We start from the raw sequence: 18,748 nt of genomic DNA, 5'->3' as shown, positions 1-18,748 counted from the left end.
AAAAAAACATAAAAATCATCGGTAAAAATCATCCTTTGTGCCGAATTAAAAACACACATTCAGAGTGATGTAAAAACTCAGCACTTCATCCTTTAATTTACAAAGATAATAACACACAGACACTGTACAGTTAAACTTTGATTACTGCTGTGGGCAGAGCTGTAAACACACTCCGATCTCTTAAAAACTGTGATTAAGGCTCCTTGAGGAATCGTTATTCTTCACCACACCCGTCTGTTCACCTCAATTACATCGGGGACACACTGATTCCAGTCTCTATTGCTTTCTTATACATGCAACATAAACCTGTAGGCATGTGCGCACAGGAGGAGAAGTAGTTTTTTCTTTTTAAATATTTGTAGTCAATCATGCGAAACCAGAAATCCACAGAATGACGAGTTAATAACGGAGTTATAGATATGCAGGATCTGGAACTTCAATGAAAAAATGAGGATTCACCACTTCTCTCTGCTCGTGTGAGTGTGTGTGAGTGCACGTGTGAGTCACTGACGAGGGTAGTGGTCGGGGTGAAGCCGAAGAGGGCGACTCCCGGCACTCGTTCTGGAGCGGACCAGCCTCCGACCTCAGGACAGAGATAATACAAAGTAATCTTTCTCCTGAAAACACAAAGAAAATGTATTATTAGTTTTGTTTTTAAACAGGCTTATAAAATATAATATATAATAATATCTATATAAGAAATATATTAATCTAATCAGTTTCCCAGAACACAAAGTCAAATCTTTTTTTTGTTTGTTTAATGAAGAAATTCAGTTTTACATTAATATATAATTCAAACTTAAACCTCTGAATTAGAGCCACACATTGGGACTAGTTCATTGTCTGAAACTGCAGTTGAGCCACTAGAGGGCAGTGAGCTCCATCTCAAACACAGGAGCCTGTTGAACCAGGACTGATGTCGGTGGTGGGATGTGAGCTGTGTGCGAACCCTTCGGTCTGGAGACGCTCCAGCCTTTTGTCACAGGCTTCTAACAATAGACGACCTTTTATCCTTTTAACCGGCAAGGCTGTTGTTGAGTTTTTTCCAGGAAAACAAAGACGTAAGCGATAAAATAAACAGATCACACATCGTAGAGCTGCTCGACGAACAAAAAACTCCCACTGGTTGTTTTCCATCAAGGTCGAATAAGTAGAAAAGTTATGTTTTATTTATTTTGTGTTAATTTACTCTTTTGTATTGAACGGTTTATGTTATGTGTTTTTCTTATTTTCAATTAAATTAAATCATTAAAAAAGAGTCAAATCCATCAATGAATACTTTTAGACCAGCCCATCTTTACTTATCATCCATGGTGAAAACTAATAAACAAAGTGTGTGTGATTAAAACAAAAAAAAACAAATGTCATGTTTGCCGAAGGAAGACGACACCCAGAGGAGTACGTCTCATGTTTTATCAGTGACACTTTGAGGCACAGAGGAAACAGATAAGTCAGGCTCTGTCTACACAGAAGATACTTATCAGATCCATTGATTTATTGGTGGTTGTCGTCCTTTCACCGGATTTGTTGAAAATACAGAAAATGCAGAAAATCACCAGCTTTGTCTTTAAATGGCTCCAGAGGTCAAACAAGGTTTCTCCTCCAAACTGTCTTTACCCCAAAGTTCCAACAGGGGGAAAGCTGCTAAAATAAAAACTAAACAACATCCTTGAATCAAATAACCCAATGAAGAAAACAACAGCTATACTTTTAAATTACAAGCTGTTTCTCTCAGTCAGTGCATCAGTAAAGGTTTGTAACTCCAGATTCTTGTCGTATCATTGTTAACTAAATACTTTAAAAAGGTCAACGTGACTTTCAGCAGGGGATCATCTCTGAGTCGCCTCCCAGACCAGCTGCTGCGTGTCAGCGCCATCCTTCCGCTAACAGGAGGATTTCTCCTCAAGATAAAATGGATCAAAATGTGCTTTTGTTCAGTATGAATTTTTTCCTTTGTTCTGTGCATATTTGTGAATCACATCATCATCATCTCAGGCCTGTGACAGTTGATCTATTTACATCTGTTTCCTTCTGGCAACAGATAACACCCTTTTTTTTCTTTTCTGTCCAGGTAGTGATAAGACACCACCCATTTACCGTCATTACCCAGCCCGCGACACTTCCTCTTCTCAGAAACTGGAAAAAAAACAAAACAACTACTGCTGAGTAGCTTTCCCTCAATCTGCAGCGGAGATCTTGACAGTTTCCCCTCTGGCAACAAGTTGAGTTTGTAAAATCAATTTATCTTCCTCTCAGATTCAGCAGTACTTTTACTTATTTTTTTTTTTTATCTCCACCTTAAATAAAAACTTTGTCTCTTGACTCTGTTTCAGGGCCGATGATGCCTCTGACTCCATCTCGCCAAGTCCTGACAGGACTCGGGGAAGCGCAGACCACACTGACAGATCATCGTCATAACAACGTGCTGACTCACTTCTTGACAGGAGTGAATCAGCCGGCACGACGTCCCAGCTCTCACTTGTGTGATTTCTGGGGCTGCTGGGAAGACGAGGACGGGACCTGTGATTTGGGACTGGCCACAATGACTGCAGACATTTCTAAGAAGCCACGGCCTGTTTTACTGCAAGTGAGTGTTTGTGTGTTTTCAAGGCTGTATTTTGTCAACTAGGCAAAAATCACAGACAGAATCTGAATAAAAACACAAGAGCAAGCCTTTCCGTCCTTTAAAATAAGAACTCCGGTTTTTTTCAACTTTGAATTATCTTTTTTTATTTATTACTACTGGTTGTGGAAATTGTGAAATCCTGTTATATATATATATAAACTCCATATTTATAGTTTAAACATGTTCCCATCTAGGAAATTTACTTTATATGATTTTGATTAATAGACTCTTTCAACTTCCATACATTTTTTTTAACAATATTCTGAAATATTAAAAACTCAAATTAATAAATTAAACAGGAAATAAACGAATCAGATTTTTTTTCATGTTAAGTGAGTATGCATGTGTCTGTGTGTGTGTTTGCACCTGATGGCGTCTCAGAAGAAATTCTTGATGAGGGGGGTGACGAGTTTCACCCACAGCTTGACGTGGCGGTCCGGCCGCTCGAACGTGGAGCTGGACACCTCGCTGGAGCGCTGATACAACGTCTCCTGCTCCTGAGAGATTAATACACAGGTGTGTGCTCAGTAAAGATTTACTCACTCATTCGTCATCATCATTTCTCACTGCGGTTGGAGACACACACAAAAAAACTGAAATGTCCAACCTCCTGCAGCTGGCTCTGCAGCTCCTCATTCTCTGTTACTATGGCGATTTGGGCCTCCAGGTCACGGTGAACCGAGCGGTAACCGAAATTGGGGGAGCCAATTAGAGTGAGGCAGGGCCGATCCTGCCCCTGGAGGTAATACCACAGACCTGCAGGAGAGGAAAAGGGCAGTGAGGTAAATTCTTTAGTGAGCCGCTTCCAGCAGGGATTTCTGTCGGGGCCCTAACCACAACTAAAAGGAAGCACATGCAGAAATCCCCTGTGTCGATCCAAAACCTCAAAGTATGAGAGAGTGTACATCCTGGTCCTGAGGCTACGACAGAATGACTGTACGAGCCGCCCTCTCTCACGCTACATACCGCCGTGACCACAAGAAGAACAGCAGAGCAGGGAGACCAACAGTGAGAGTAACGTGCTTTGATTATTTTTACTGAGCCAAACAAACACATTTCTTAAGAAGCATGAAGTGTTGGATAATCGAAAGTTTTATAAAAAAGATCTGTAAGAGGATACAATTGTATTTAGATGCATTTGGAAACAAAGAGAACAAACCGTACGTTTTACAAATATTGATGCCAAACAGGTTTTTTCCCTTTTTTAAAAGAAATCCATTATAAATTGAATAACGTTTGGGTTTTAAACTGCTGATCAGACGAGATTAGAGGATGTTCCTCTGGTTTCTGTGACACTATAATTTCTGACATTTTCTAAACTAAACCATAAATTGAAAAGTAATCGACAGATCTGATCTGATCATCATCTGACTGTTGATCTCAGCAGGTGTAATATGTGCACTGTTGTTTCATCCCACCTTTGGCGTGGAACGTCCACTGAGGCCTGTGGTACTCGTGCAGGTGAACCCTCTCCTGTTGGCCCAACTGGCACACCTGGTTGTAAAACTGCCTGGCGATGTGGACGTACGCGGCGGGGATCGCTCCGGCGACGCCCTTGGCCCCAAAGAAGCCGTTAACCTCGGGGGAGGCGGTTAGGATGCGATAGTTGGTCCCGGCTCCGAGCACCAGCCGCATGTACGCCCGCGTCAGGTTGAAGTAGCCCGACGTTAGGAAAACGGTGGAGTCCGGCCCCGCGTCTGTCAGCAAGCGCTGGAGGTTCGGAGAGAGACAGGAAGTGGAAGTTACAGGCGTGTTTCTAGTTCCTGACATTGTGAAAACAGAACTGATATGAAATCAACTGCGGCAAAGAGATGGCTGTTAATGTTTAATTACAGCTGAACACACAAAGTCATTATAGAGCTTATGGACCATATGGTCTAATATCTATTATCAGGATGATTTGTTGATTTAATAACATCCTGTTTAACACATTAGGACATTTTATAAGTCACTGTTCCTGTTACCGTTTTTTATTCAAATTTAGGTTGATCAGAGATCAAAATTTGTGTTTATTATTCTATCACTGTTGTTATTTGTATTGAAAAATGTGGAAATGATTGGTTATTACTGTCATTATTAAAACAAGTGATTTACAGTTTATCGCTGTACCAAAAATAATTATGACTTTAAAAACTTTACAACTTAAAAGTGAAGTTGAAAATCACATCATATTTTTGAATCAAGTAAGAAAATCCAGATGCCAAATTGTAAATGTTAAACATTAACAGTGCATGGGTACTTTACTGCCCCAGAGCTCATTGTGCTCATTTCCAGGATATGTGACTAATAAACCTTGAATAAAATAATTGGTCACGTTCAAAACATGATGTTTATGACTAGTTAAGAAAAACATGGTGAAAGGTCAACTTCAGCAAAGCTTTATCAGTGTTCAGCAGCAAAACACGTGTTTATGACTCGGCCAATGAGAAGAGGTCGTCGGTTGCTTCACCTGTGTGACCTGCTCGTCCACCTGGATGCCCAGAGGTTTCATCTGCACCAGAGGGAACACCCACGTGTCCTCCTCCCCCTCGCTCATCCCCTCGTCCTCGGAGTCCTCTGACCGGTTCAGGAGCCGCTGCTTCGTGTGTGCCGTGTTCATGACCTCCATGATGCGTGCCCTCGCCGCCGCTGAGAAATCCTGTCTGTTGTCTGGTTGCCGTGGGGATATAAAAAGAACGAAATTAGTTTACACACAGACAGAGATAAGTGGGAGTGGGACTGGGACAAACTGTTCACTGGGTCACAGTGCACTCTGGGTTATGGGTAAGTGGGTGTAGCACAACCCAAGTATGTACAGACGCACGTGCACGTTCCTACGAGGGGACACAGAAACCATTAAATGGGTTTAACTGCCACTCACTCGTTATATTTCTGTCCTTACAAATTACATTTCATTAATTTTACTAGTGTGTTTGTGTGTGCGTGTGTTGCAGTTCCCACTACGTATCGTCTTCCAGCAACACACTGACATCACAACTCTATTCCTGGTGTTTGTTACCACGGCGGTGCAGTCCTGCAGACATGATGTCATTCATCCCTCAAACTAACATCCTGGCAGTCCGCGCTCGAGTTACGGACACACTGTACGAGCTCGAGTGTGTGTTTGTGTGTGTATACAGAGAAAATCCTGACAATTTCACATCCGGCTGCATGGCTAGCCAACCGCAAGAGCTCTCTACAGCTATCTAACTGCACACAGCACGCACGCACACACGCACAGTCCAACCATCATTTATTCGCCTGTCTAAGCTTTCAAGCTCCATTAGCAAAATCCTTCGTCTCCTCTATAGTTAAAAATCGGAACCCTGCCACCCTAACTGAACATGAGGTGTCAAAACATGTTAGGGGGTAAACATTCGTCTGTGGGCACACACACGTTCGATTTCTTACCTTTGTACGGGTGCACCATGCCCTCCAGCATGGTGACTGAGTCGTCGGGCCGCAGTTGCAGGGAAACGTCCCCCACGGCCTCCACCAGGTCGGAGAAGAAGTCAGCGACCTCCCTGCAGTTCTCCAGCAGCACGTAGCGGTCCTGTCTGTTGGTGAAGTACGAGTCGCTCAGGTTGGCCCTGAAAAATGAGGGAGGGGGACGGATTTTAAGAAAACAAGGAGCATAACCAGGTTTATCTGAAGTGTAACTATAAACTCCAGCTGGGGAAAAAAAGAAATAAATGTCTGATAGATGCGAAAGGATATTTTTTTTGCTCATCTTCCCTTTAGTCTTGCAAACATGGACCCATTGGCAAGTTTGACCTTGGATCCCTGTCCTGGATCAGCTGCTCAAAGTGTAGATGTTGTGTTAACACTTCTTGTTGTGTGTAAACTGAAGATGTACGAGCCATCTTATTGACAAGGAATTCAACTTTAATCACAACAGGTTATTTTTGTTGAAGAACCAAGGAGCCAGGTTACATATCCGGAACATAGTGGAACTGTCTTTTCACACGTCCTTTGCATGTCAGATCAGCTCAACATATACACTTGTGATTTTCACAGCAAAACAATCAGGATTCTTTTTTTTTGAATGAATGAATGAAACTTTCAGCTCCTACGAGGAATGCTGCATTATGATTTGTCTCTATGCTATTTAGTGTCTTCCCTTTGGAGTGTGTTTGAGAGTTAGTCAGCCATAAAAGTCTATTGTTCAGGTCTCAACTTCACAAGTGTCTGAAGGATCCTGTGTGAAAAGTGAAAATGAATCAAAAGCAACTCCGCCCTTTGTTTGTACAACAGAAACAGGTTGTGAATCCAATAATCTGTCAAGAAGCCAAGAGCACATTTCCACATGACTGACTGATGTGACAAGCTGAAGTGGAATTTCTCTTATGCTCTAATGGTTGTATCTATCACCTGAAATGTGTAACAGTGTTTATGTCGACTCGTCACTGTGAACAGCGTGTCCCATTTTGTGTCCTGAGGTGAAATGAAGTGGAAAGCACAGATGAACACAAAACAGGCCCTGAGCACACCCACCGTTCTCCATTTTCTTGGTATAAGTTCAAATGTGTGCGGAGAACACTTCCCAGAAACGACGGGTAACACCTTTGCTTTGATTGAGTAAGTGTACAATGGGGCAGAGAAAGATTAAACAAAGGAGAAAGCGGGTGAGGAGGAAGAGGGAGAACTAAACTTAGGTGAACTCTCCTCGTCCAGGAAGTCGACATACCCGCTGATGATGATGCTGTCGTCGAACAGGTACACTTTGATGTGCTGGACGCCGATGGTCTCGTTGAAGCGCTGGGGGACGAGCAGCCGCAGCAGCCCCCTCAGGTCCGGCGTGTGGTACAGAGAGACGCGCATCTGAGAGGTGAAGCGCTGCAGCAGCGGCAGCAGCATGGTCCTCGAGTTGATCTGCCCTGCATGTTCAAACACAAGACACCATCAGGACGGTGTCAGCGGCGCTCTGTGCTGAAAAAGACCTAGTGGGGGGGGGGGGGGGGGGCAAACCTCGTGATCCGCGGGTGTAGTCCAGCAATATGGAGACCTTCAGGTCAGGGGAGTGACTGTGGTCCTGTGAGCGCTGGAGAGCTTCCTCCATACACTCCACCTGAACAAAAAAAAGAAACAAGCATCAAGACATGATTTCAGAAGTGCTGCATGGATTCACTGTCATTGTGCACAGTTTGAAAAAGGGTCAAAATTCAACTTGGCTGAAAAACCAGAGACAACACTCTATACTCTTCTTTTTTTTTTTATTCCATAGAGCATCATCACGTCATTAATCGGAATCCTGCAGCTTCCTCTGCAGATCCTGATACTTTCATGTATCAGCCCGAACTCTCAGTGACCCGAAAACAAACTTCGATATGTGAAATCATCGGAGTTCCCCTCGTTTAACACAAAACAACTTTCTGCATTGTGGAAAAAAATTCTTTCAAAGAGACACTTTGATTACAGCGTTTAACTGTCGGTGCCAAGCGGAACTAATTCACAGAAACCATTTGTCCATTTAACAAGAAGATCCCTGTTCAACTGTATCGTTTCCATTTGTTTTTACAAGAAAAAGAATGAATCCATTTTTCTCTGTAGTGTGTCATTGTAAAGTGGACTTCAAAACAAGAACTTAATAGATGTCACCCGGAGCCACTGGAAATTATAAAAGGTCATTTTCACTTTTTTCTGGCGCTTTATTACCCAAACAATTAACTGATTGAGAAAATAATCAGAAAAAAGGTTTAAATTCGAAAAAAGTAATTCATCACATACACCACGTGTGTATTTGAGAACATTTCTAGAGTCACACAACAGAGGGAAAAGCCTCGTGGTATTTGATTAGTTTGTTATAGACATGATTTATCAACTACTGGCTGCTTTTTATTATCTGTTTACTGAGCTTAAGAAAAGCTCAACTACTCTGCACAAAGAGGAAACAGCTTCTCCTCAGAGGGCGTCATGTTGAGACGCCTCCTGGTATCACACCAACTTTTTAATTTTTTTTTTTTTTTTTTACTTCGGCTAAATTCTCCACCTGATGCCCAAATTCGAACATGACACATCACCACAGTGACGGAAACGCGCCAGTAAAACAATTATACTTTTTAGTAGAGGAGTTCATTGGGGATCTGTGCACCACCAGCGCTCAGAGGCCTTCAGGTTTCCTCTGAGGCAAATCGGACAATGAGTGGGAGCTCACAGGAAAAACAGCATTGAGTCATGATGCGTGTAAGATTTCCCTGAACTGCTACAGGTGAATCTGGACAGAAAATGTTTGTGTTCTGATTTTCTAGCTGAATCTCAAGCTCTGTAAATCAGAGCTATGACCTGAATACTTACTTTACATCCAAGGTGTAAAGTGATGGTGAAATGTGTCAGACTTACACCAGAATAACTTCGTTTCTAAAACTAAAAGTAGTTTCAACAACTGGAGTTGAATATAATTAATTCAATGAAAAGCTGCACCTCTGATATAGAGCCTGACCAAAAACAATCAGCCAGGGCGATATATCAGCTGATTCTGCTATAGACTGTATATGACTTCCAAAAAGTGAAGCCAAATTGTCTTGATTGCCCCCTAGTGGCTGGCTCCATCAGCCCTGCCTCCTCCAAGTTAGCAGATGTGACATGGTGGCGAACGTATCCCAGATATTCTGATACATTTTTGTACAGAGGGAGAAGACACGTCCATCTTCACGTCTTGTTTACGAGTTTGCAGTTTTCATCTTTCCTCATCACATGCTCGTGTGCGTACTTAGCGCACTATTGCGTCCTCAAGAAAAACATTCGATTTCATTTTCACATTAGTCTCATCGCCTGCACTAAAGTAAATACAGTCAACAGGTGACTGTCAGTATCAGGCAGGTCTCCTTTGAGCTGAGCCTGGGACTCGGGCTTTACGGTGAAACCATACCTGCAGTTTGCATTCTTCTCTCTAAACCACACACCACGCTCACATTCTTCTACTGATTGGAGCAGAGGTCATTGTTTTGAATTACGAGCGAAAGCCCGGGCCTGAAAACAACAAGTCACATGGACTCGCTGCACCTTTCTAACTCACATTTCTAGTTATCCATCATCTGAGAGGTTGGCAGCTGTCACAGCAGATCAGAATACTTTTAGGTGTAATTAAGCATGTTTGACTTGTCTCTGCCTTTTTCTGTAATTCACCCCCTCGGCTGCTGCTGCCGCTCAGCCGACGGAGAAAAAAGGAAAAACGTGAAAAACAGCTGAATATGAGCATCAGTCCAGACAGCGGTTTGCTCTGGGTTAACGTTGTTATGCTAGGCTTCCCAAGCATGAAGAACAGCAGGCTATCACATGCCAACACTGGTTTCCTTATTCCCATAAACCCTTGCATTTTGAGGTCTTTCCTTGTAACTGGCCTGGAGTACATTTTCATTCTGAACAAACCACACTGCGGTTTTCTTGGAAGATGACTCTGACTCACATTTTCTGGCATCTCTGACCAGTTTTTTTGGCACGTGTCTGCACTTTGACAGCATTGTTCTTACCTGCCCGAAAAACTAAAGCAGGTAAATTCTGCAGAGACACAAACGGCACTTTTCTCACCAGCTCCTGCTCCAGCTGACCTGTTCCCAGATACAAGGAGGCCATCACCACTCGCCTCTTTGCGGTCTTGATTCGTGCCTGTGGTGAGAGGGAAGAAGAAAAGACAACAAAGAATCATGACAGAGAATGAAAGAATGATACGAGGACACGCGGGCATCAGGAATCTGCTAACAAAGGTCTATGAAAAGGCGGACACATGACGGGCACATTTTCTGCCAGTAACAGCAAGACATGTCCAAAATATACTGATACTGAGGGAAACTAAATAAGCAAATAACAAATCGCTTGTGTCTTGTACAGGTTTACATGCATTATTGGGAGTTCTGCTTCACTCTTATAGGTGAAATACATTTATTTTGTGGTTCTCACTGGAAATGTAGCACATTAACAACAATAATAATAATAAAAAATAGAATAATTCATAGATTCTTTTTTGGCATCGAGTAGAGATGACGTTGAGATATTTTTTTTTTGTTATAAATTTCAACCACATTCAGGTTTAGAAGTTGTAAAAATGTTGTGGTTAGTTGTTAGTTATGTAATTTCACTTTTTGATGGAAGTATGGAAATTTGTCTAACTCTGTGAAAGAGCATTTGAAATTTAGTTTTCACTAACAGCAACCAAACCTAAGGTCCCATTACATTTTTTGAATATGTATCATGTAACCCTTAGTACAAAATTACCACCTCTACTAGTTGATAAAGTAACCACATTACTTCCTTTTCATTTTCACTCAGGCACAACAAATGTTTTGGTCGACTGCCCATGCAAGTGTCGTTAGGATTTACTATCATCAATCAGTGAGTGTGTGCATGTGTGAGTGCACATCAAGTGATCTATTAACAAAGCAACACGACGCCAACCTTCTCAGTCTTTATTGTTATGGGAAAATGCCAATGAAACAAATGTGTTGGTTTGTGAAGCACACCCATTCGCACACCCATTCACACACCCCTGTAACAACTTTATTTGGAACTCATGTTATGATCACTTAAACATGAAGTTCTATGAAACTGTGTGTAGTGTTTTAAAAAACAATCATTATCAATATTTTTGCATTTTGAGACAAAAGTCGAAAACATTGAGAAATAGGTCAAACTAAAGCAGAATATGAATTGAATATGGCGAAGTCAAAATGTCTGGAATACAGTAAGCGTGAACATTTGAAAACTGAACTTGTAAGAGGAGGCCCAATTCTGGCAACTTGTAATACATTTCATAATAATTAGCAGTGACAAAAAATGTCGCTTCGCTTTAGAGCGGAGCAATTGCCATAAAATTTAATAGCTGCAGTGACAGGAGCTCAGGTGACAGAAAAAAATTCAAGTCTTGCTGGGAAATTATTGTTCCCATAATTACCTCAAGCATGATTTGTTGTTTATCTGTCACTTACATACTGATATAACAATCAAGTGTAACTCACATCAGCCTTTGATGTGTCGAACTCTGGCTCGTATTCATTTGTTTTTTTTGTTTTTTTAAATCATTCCTTTACCCGAAGGGAAACCTTGTTGTTATGACAATGACACTGACCTTCATGGCCTGGTAGAACTGGTCGGGTGAGGTGAGAATGTGGATGTGGGTTCCCGGCACCCTGAAGACGGGAACGTGCTCTGCCATCCATCTGAAGTGGGTGCAGAGGCCATCTCCGCTGCCCTGAGCTCCGGCTGAGCCTGTGGGCCTTGTGACGCGATACGGGGCCGGGTCGGCTTCGGCCAGCAGGGGAGCGAGCAGCAGCACGGAGGAGCTGGAGGAAACACGGAAGTGAAGTGATAGAGTTTGGTTCAACTGAGAATTAGAAGCCATATTTACTTCCGCCAATGGGGTTACATCTTTGTACGTCTGTTTGTAAAGAGGATGATTTTCACTACGTCACTAAATGTTCAACATTTTCCTTGATTTCTCTGAGAATCAATAATGGATCTTGATGAAAAAAATCATGTTTAGGGGATTGATATTAATGAGTGGGGACTGCTGGGCCTCAGCAAAAGGGCTCAAGGACGATAATGTTGTTCCGACGTCCACTTTGGACTGAAGATTTAAGACTAAAATGTCTCGACAAGAATTACAAGAACAAGAATTCCACCAACTCTGCTCCCCTGAAGTCAGAATTGGTCCCAACATGAAGCTGGCATTAGTAGAAAAATGTCTCAGCAGCTATTGGATGGATCACTGTGAAATTGTGTGCATAATTTCATGGTCACATATCAGTTGGGCTCCAGTTTTATTGTTCATTCTGTCTTAAGTGAGTTTACTTATAGTAAATGTGTTTGATCAAACAGTAAAAACATGTTTTTCCATTTCTGACTTTATTTCTTCCCTTTGAAAGTCTTCATGGAAACCCAGCTGACAGTGTGGAAAACAGCTCATCACTATGGACGCGTCTCGCTTCCTCCTCGCCGGGGAAGACAAGGTGAGACAAAACGTGTCAGCTGTATCACAACACCACACAATAGTTCTCACAGGTATTGTGTTTTTGTGTTTGTCCTGCAGGTCCCAGAAGCCTCGGGTGTCAGACCTTTCTCACCACTAACGGGAACACAGCAGCACGGTATATGTAGTTCAACTGGTCCACCAAGCTAAAGCTTATGTGGTGTAACACAAATAACCGTCCCTTCAAGCAGGTTAGAATGTTCGGTTTTTCGCTGAAACTGTTTTAGAGACACATCGGTTCACCAGTATGATTTATATTGTCTTACGCTGATGATGTATTTTATTGTTTAACCTACCCTGAAGAATATGAATGGGATGGACAAAATAATTTATTACACCTACAGCAAAGCAGATATATCAACCACCCAAAAATATAATCTGTCATTTTTTTTCAAGAAAAACCTTCTTCAATCTTTCCTCTGACATCACTGTAAACTTTATATATATATGGGGGTTTTGGGCTGCTGGTCGGACAAAGCCACACATTCAACAACTTGGACTCTGGGACACATTTGTTTTGATAGTATGTTGAACAAAAGAAAGAAGACGTAAGAGCAGATGATGTTTGCGATGATAGAAATGATTGAGGTTGAAGGAGCTCTTGTTTTACGTGCTGGTAGGACAAAAAAAAAAAAATCATGTACAAGACATCACAGTTGTTTCATTGTGCATAGCGGAAGGTACGAGACTACACCCTGCCCACACAGTCAATTCTACATTGACCTCATTGCCTTCAACTGTTGAAGACACAGATTGAAGAGAGAACTGTGTGTCTGGTTTGTCTTTTGTCAGTGTCCTACATTTCACCCCAACACCACAGTCATCCCTCTCCTTTTTGTCTCCGACATAAAATCACATAATTGGGTCTGACAATGCAGCCACATTAAATAAAGACAGGGTGGAGCAGTGTTAACCTCAGAGATCACAAGCTGATTGTCAGGAGTCACTCTACTGCCTGCCTTTCTATTCATCACGACCAAACTTCACGAACACAAACACACACTCGGTTTATGTTTGGGTTCAGATTAGAACCACAAAGGCCACTTACAACAAGTCGGAGGAAACAAAAGTCGAATGAAAACAGAAAAACACAACGCAGGGCTTCGCTCCAAAGCCACTGTGCTGAGTTAGATGTTCTGCAGCAAACACACAAGAGGGGATTTCCCTGTTATTTGTGATTTAAATCATAAACACATACTTTACTCACTGAGCCATAGAACAACTGCAGCATCAAAGAGAACATCCTCACGTTCATAGAGCTTGAGACAAAACATATTGTACAACAGTGGAAATGACAAACCTATGGGTATAAAGGTGAGATAATATTTCTAATAAGCTTATGTTATGTGATGGTTCTTAACTGAACTCCACACCTTTACAATGTTCATAAAGTGGTTAAAGATATGGGGGTGTGACAGCAGATAAGGAACACCCTATGACACCAATAGAGCAGTGTCTGTTCTAAACCTGCCTGTTTGGAATGGGCTGTTTGCTTGGCCTGAGGTAATGTTGTTCATGGATATGTTTCTGAAAATGTTTTAGTGATGCTCAGTGTGCAGAAACCTGAACTGGAGAATCCTTTTTTTTTTTTTACAGTTGTCATTAACAGTTAGACAATAAACTGTCACTATTTATTGTTTGTGTGCTGGTATAACTTTGCACTTCCTCAGGCATTTCACAACACACATGCCAAGTGTGACGCCGACAATATGGCTGGTTTGTGAGATATGTGTTCCAAAGTCAGACAGACAGACAGACAGACAGGCAGGCAGAAAGACAGAAAGACAGACTTAGTGAATGAAAATGTTACCACACCATATTTTCATTACAGGGATGAGATGAGCAATGAAAAATCACCACAGGCTACATTAAAATAACCTAAATACTTCTCTTAAACAGAAACAGAGTAGATTTGTTAATCCTGAAGTATCAGAAGTGTCATAAACGCTGTATTATGGTCTCCGTCTGTGCCATTTGTATAAAACCTTTAATTTCAGCAGTGTTGCAAATCATTATAAGAAGAGTCATGATGACTGGGACTGAGGTGGAGTTAACTTCTTTAGATGTAATGAGGTTAGAGGTTAAGTTGATAAACTGAGGCTTTAGCTGGTAATTCCAATGAATAGAGGAGCTGTTTGCTTTGTTATGTGTCTGCTCCACATCCCTCCTGATTTTAAGCATGTGATCGGAGAAAATGCTACATCTGTCTTTCTCATAATTCCTCACAATTCAAAACTCCCTGACTGGGAATCACACTTTATCCTTAAAGGATTTAGGTCTTCATCCTTCTCAGTGGATCTAGACTGATTTTGACAAACTTGAAATGCTGGGTTTTTCCTCCACTTTTATAACTCATAACATGTAGATGAGAGAATAATTCATACTGCAATGCTAGAAATATATTAATACAACAATTTAATCAAATAATCTGTATTACTTCATGAGAAGCATGTAAATTACATAGACATGCAATTTACTACGACACAATAATAGTTACATTACTAATGATAAGTATCAGAGGGGCAAGTATATACATATACTCCAATCAGAAAATATTAACTAAATTTAAATAATGGCATTTTATAATGACATCATCATGGTATAATTATCCTATTATGCGATCATTAATTTATTTATAATCAATTTAAGTTTAAATTCATGTCTTATAGGATCAAAAATGCATTTGAAACCTGCAATAATAACATCATTGATTCTTGCATTTACAGAACCACGAGACAGAAAGTTATGTTGATGACAGAGTCATTTATTTAGTCGAAATGTTTTTTTATTTTTGACTAACTTTCAAAGGGTCACATGAATGATCCAGATATGTCTGAACAAGAGGACCAATTTAATATATATAATGTTTTGGGATTACACATGATGATTAGGCATCAAAACAATTGAAAAATTGGTTGCAGCCCTAAATGTTTTAACGCTCTTCTCCTTTTCCAGCCTATTCTGGTGAACTTTTCTTGAACTTTTCATGTCTTGCCTTGAACAAGCAAAGGTGAAATGTGAAGTTTAACTGTTGATGTTGGCGGAAAGAAATTTACGGTGATGACCTTTCCCATCTCTCTTAATTCTTCTTTCCTTTTATTTATTTGCTATGTGTGTTTTCTGTCCTGTTGTGCTACACTGGACATTTTCTGTTTATTCATAATAAAATAAAGTAAAGAGGGGACATCATTGTTAGTTAACACTTCTGTGTGTGTTCACTGTGACACATGTCAAACCAGCTCCTGCCCCATGTTGGACTCAGGGGTTAAACCTGAGACATCACCTTTCCCAGCATCCTCCTCTTCAGAATAACGTGTAAACTTAAATAATGAGGCAGCATTATAGCAGAACAACACTGGGCTCGTCCATGTGTCAGGTTTCCTTTTGCTAACATGTCACCCAATGTTAAATAACAGGAACATCATGTACAACCTCTGAGCTATTTACCCTGAAGGTGAGTTGCTGTTTGCTCAGCTGGTTCAGGAGGTGCTACGATGCTAATCATGTCAATAACGAGCTTTAACTTGTCATTCATTCATTTAAATCCATTAGCTTCACGCAGAAACGCCACAGATCTGTGTCTAAAAGTGATGAACCGCTGGCGTCGTGTTGATTCTGGGTCAAAACAAGACCGTGTCCGACAAAGGACGCATTAGCCTCTGTAGCTCTGTAGAGTGCAGAGACATAAGAGACAAAAACACGGGTGTGACTCTCGTGTCTGTGTCCCCCGAGGATGAACCGCGTCTCTTACCCGCCTCGTCTGTCCCGTGCACGGAAGAGCCGGTCCGATATCCGAGTGAAAACCCCGGCGATGGCCGGTGAGTACACGGAGTTCACCAGCCTCCTCCAGGACATGGGAGCCGCCATTGATGCAGCATTGACTCTTTAAATTAACTTTATTGAAACCGCGCTGAGTTCACAGACAGTAGTAGTAGTAGTTGCACTGTAGCTCAGGTGCAAATCTGAGGTACTTATACTTCACTTGAGCATTTCTGTCATGTTTTTATGATACTCTGACTAGAATTTCAGGAAAAAAAATTTTTAAAAGTTGCAATAAATCAGTCGATTGAGAAAAAAACAGGAGATTAATCAACAGTGAATAGTGCATTGAGTTGTTACCCTGTATAGAATACTTAAACTTGTGTATCTACCGACCACAGCAGTAAAATCCTGCTTAATTATAATGCTTTAATTAAATAGTAGTTTAGTCAAAGTAATAATTTTGCTTCAGAACATTTTCCTGTTTATAATGAGCATTTCCATTGCAGGATCTTTACACTTTAGGAGTTATCAGTGCTTTTACTTCACCTTATTTATACATTTTTCCAAAACAACAAATAAATAATTTTTTAACAATATATTAAAGGTTATTTTCGTGTGTTTATGTTTTGGGGTTTGTAGTTTCAGCTCCTTGAAATGACCTCTAGTGGTCAACCTGAAAACTACCTGGTCCCTTCAGTCACATTTACCCCTAACCTTAATTTTGTGTGTGCACATCTCTTGCAAATGCTCACAGAACACAGAGCGAACACCAGCCCTGCCTGTGGCCTTTCCCTTCACTTACGGAAATCCACTTCCAAAGGGTTGTGTTAAGGCGTGACTTCAGGTTTTTTAGTCATGCACCACAAAGCATGTGTGTCTGCTCCAGCCAACAGGTGGTTTCCTTGTTGAATGAGATGCTGCTTTTCTTAGAAGATGTAAAGCCTGCCAGAACCAGTCAATCCTCATTATCTAACTGTAATAACACTGTTGCTTGTCTGGTAATAGCATGGGGAGAGATTAATTAGTGCCGCTGATGTTGTTACATACTTTTTCTGTTGTTTGCTTAGTTTTCTTGATAATTGAAATTTCTCACTGGATAAAGAAAACAACTGCAACAGGTAAGCATGGTAATATGGTGCCCTCGCATTTGTTGGTACAGGTGTGTTTGTCAACCTTTTGCATATGGTGGAAAAGTCTATGTGTGTTCTTGTGCTTTACTTGAGTATTTCCTTTTTCTATGACTTTATACTATTTCTTCATTTCAGAGGAAATTATTGTGTTCCCTTTCAGCATATGACAGCTACAGTTATTTTAAAGATTTTGAAAGCTTTAAAGGGGAATGTAAAATGCAACACGTTGTAAACAGTTTACTAAACATACTTAACAATAAGTAATGATTGATCTATATGACTCACTAGAGATAAAGGCTTGAAATATTTGAATCCTCGTTCAACTATGTAAAGCATTTTGTTGCATTGTTTTGAAAAACCCTTGGAAAAACATTAGTATTATTATTATAGTATGGTAGTAGTATTACTGTTTATAATAATAACCTTATCGCAGTAATGATCTAAACACCTCATTATAACTGAAGTGACCCGAAAAATCATTATCTGTTAATTATTATTATATTATTATTATCCTACATTATAATAACGATACTATAACACTAACAGAGGCCTTTGTTATTTATACCTTCAGTGCATTTTGTTGACACACACACATACACAGAGTGACAGAGTATTTCAGGTCAGGCTCACTGGTAGAGCTGACCAGCAGGTCGTTGCTCAAGAGCTCTGAGTCAGATGTTTCCTGAAACGACTCGAGGCCCCGAGGGACCTTATCTTTTAACACTGCTTGTAGCTGGTTAGATGTTAATCATGTCTCATACATTTTCAAGTCTTTAACATATTACAGCAGAATTAGCGTCAGGACACTAATGAAATAATTTGACTTTCAATAGCGATAAACCTACGTACTTTTCTAGAGACTGGGTTTTTGAGCAAAATTTCCACAGAATACATAAATATCTACATTTATGTTAACATTTTATTGTTTAATTCCTATGTTATTTTCCAGTTCTATGATTGATTGCATTTGTGTTTTCTTTAAATTTATAGTTGTTTATAATAAAGTTTATGCTTTAACTGTAAAATATCAAGCTTCAGTTACATTTCTTTAACATTATATATCGCCCGATAAATCGGTATCAGGGTGTCATCGGCCCCCAAAAACCCACAACCCATGTCTGTCAGGCTCTACCTCTGTTATAAATGGTTTTATTTTAAGTTGAGCAGTTTTTTTTTCTCCCTCCATGGAGATCACAACCTCTAGTTTGGGAATCACTGCAATAAAACTTCATCTGACTCCTCCACCTTTATCACATTAGTCTACAAAAGTCCGAGCCCCACCACACACAC

General features: G+C 40.7%; 1 protein-coding gene and 1 long non-coding RNA gene across 2 annotated transcripts; one reads left to right on the top strand and one right to left on the bottom strand.

Annotated features, from left to right (window-relative positions):
• Nucleotides 1-70: 70 nt before the first annotated feature.
• Nucleotides 71-16,917, bottom strand: LOC109646637 (CDP-diacylglycerol--glycerol-3-phosphate 3-phosphatidyltransferase, mitochondrial). Its single transcript, XM_069517415.1, has 11 exons — nucleotides 16,318-16,917; nucleotides 11,667-11,880; nucleotides 10,133-10,210; nucleotides 7,574-7,673; nucleotides 7,293-7,482; nucleotides 6,017-6,195; nucleotides 5,076-5,275; nucleotides 4,045-4,336; nucleotides 3,234-3,382; nucleotides 2,993-3,123; nucleotides 71-617 (listed from the first exon to the last, which is right to left on the bottom strand). The coding sequence occupies exons 1-10, from the start codon at nucleotides 16,431-16,433 to the stop codon at nucleotides 3,004-3,006; spliced, it is 1,638 nt and encodes a 545-aa protein (XP_069373516.1). The 5' UTR covers nucleotides 16,434-16,917; the 3' UTR covers nucleotides 71-617; nucleotides 2,993-3,003.
• Nucleotides 2,072-6,023, top strand: LOC138406030 (uncharacterized). The gene is made up of 4 exons (XR_011239697.1): nucleotides 2,072-2,221; nucleotides 2,334-2,587; nucleotides 3,008-3,142; nucleotides 5,560-6,023. It is a non-coding gene; the product is annotated as an uncharacterized lncRNA (long non-coding RNA).
• Nucleotides 16,918-18,748: the final 1,831 nt, after the last annotated feature.

Source organism: Paralichthys olivaceus, chromosome 21 (assembly GCF_024713975.1).
Source record: "Paralichthys olivaceus isolate ysfri-2021 chromosome 21, ASM2471397v2, whole genome shotgun sequence".
NCBI classification, from domain to species: domain Eukaryota; kingdom Metazoa; phylum Chordata; class Actinopteri; order Pleuronectiformes; family Paralichthyidae; genus Paralichthys; species Paralichthys olivaceus.
This window is presented reverse-complemented; position numbering and strand designations above follow the sequence as displayed.

What these genes read in the sequence shown, in the direction of transcription:
- LOC109646637 (XM_069517415.1), bottom strand. Translation starts at nt 16,433, where the DNA reads ATGGCGGCTCCCATGTCCTGGAGGAGGCTGGTGAACTCCGTGTACTCA. An exon ending in CTACACCCGCGGATCACGAG is followed by an intron (nt 7,483 to 7,573) that starts GTTTGCCCCCCC and finishes TTGAACATGCAG; the next exon opens with GGCAGATCAACTCGAGGACC. An exon ending in TGGACGAGCAGGTCACACAG is followed by an intron (nt 4,337 to 5,075) that starts GTGAAGCAACCG and finishes CCGAACCTCCAG; the next exon opens with CGCTTGCTGACAGACGCGGG.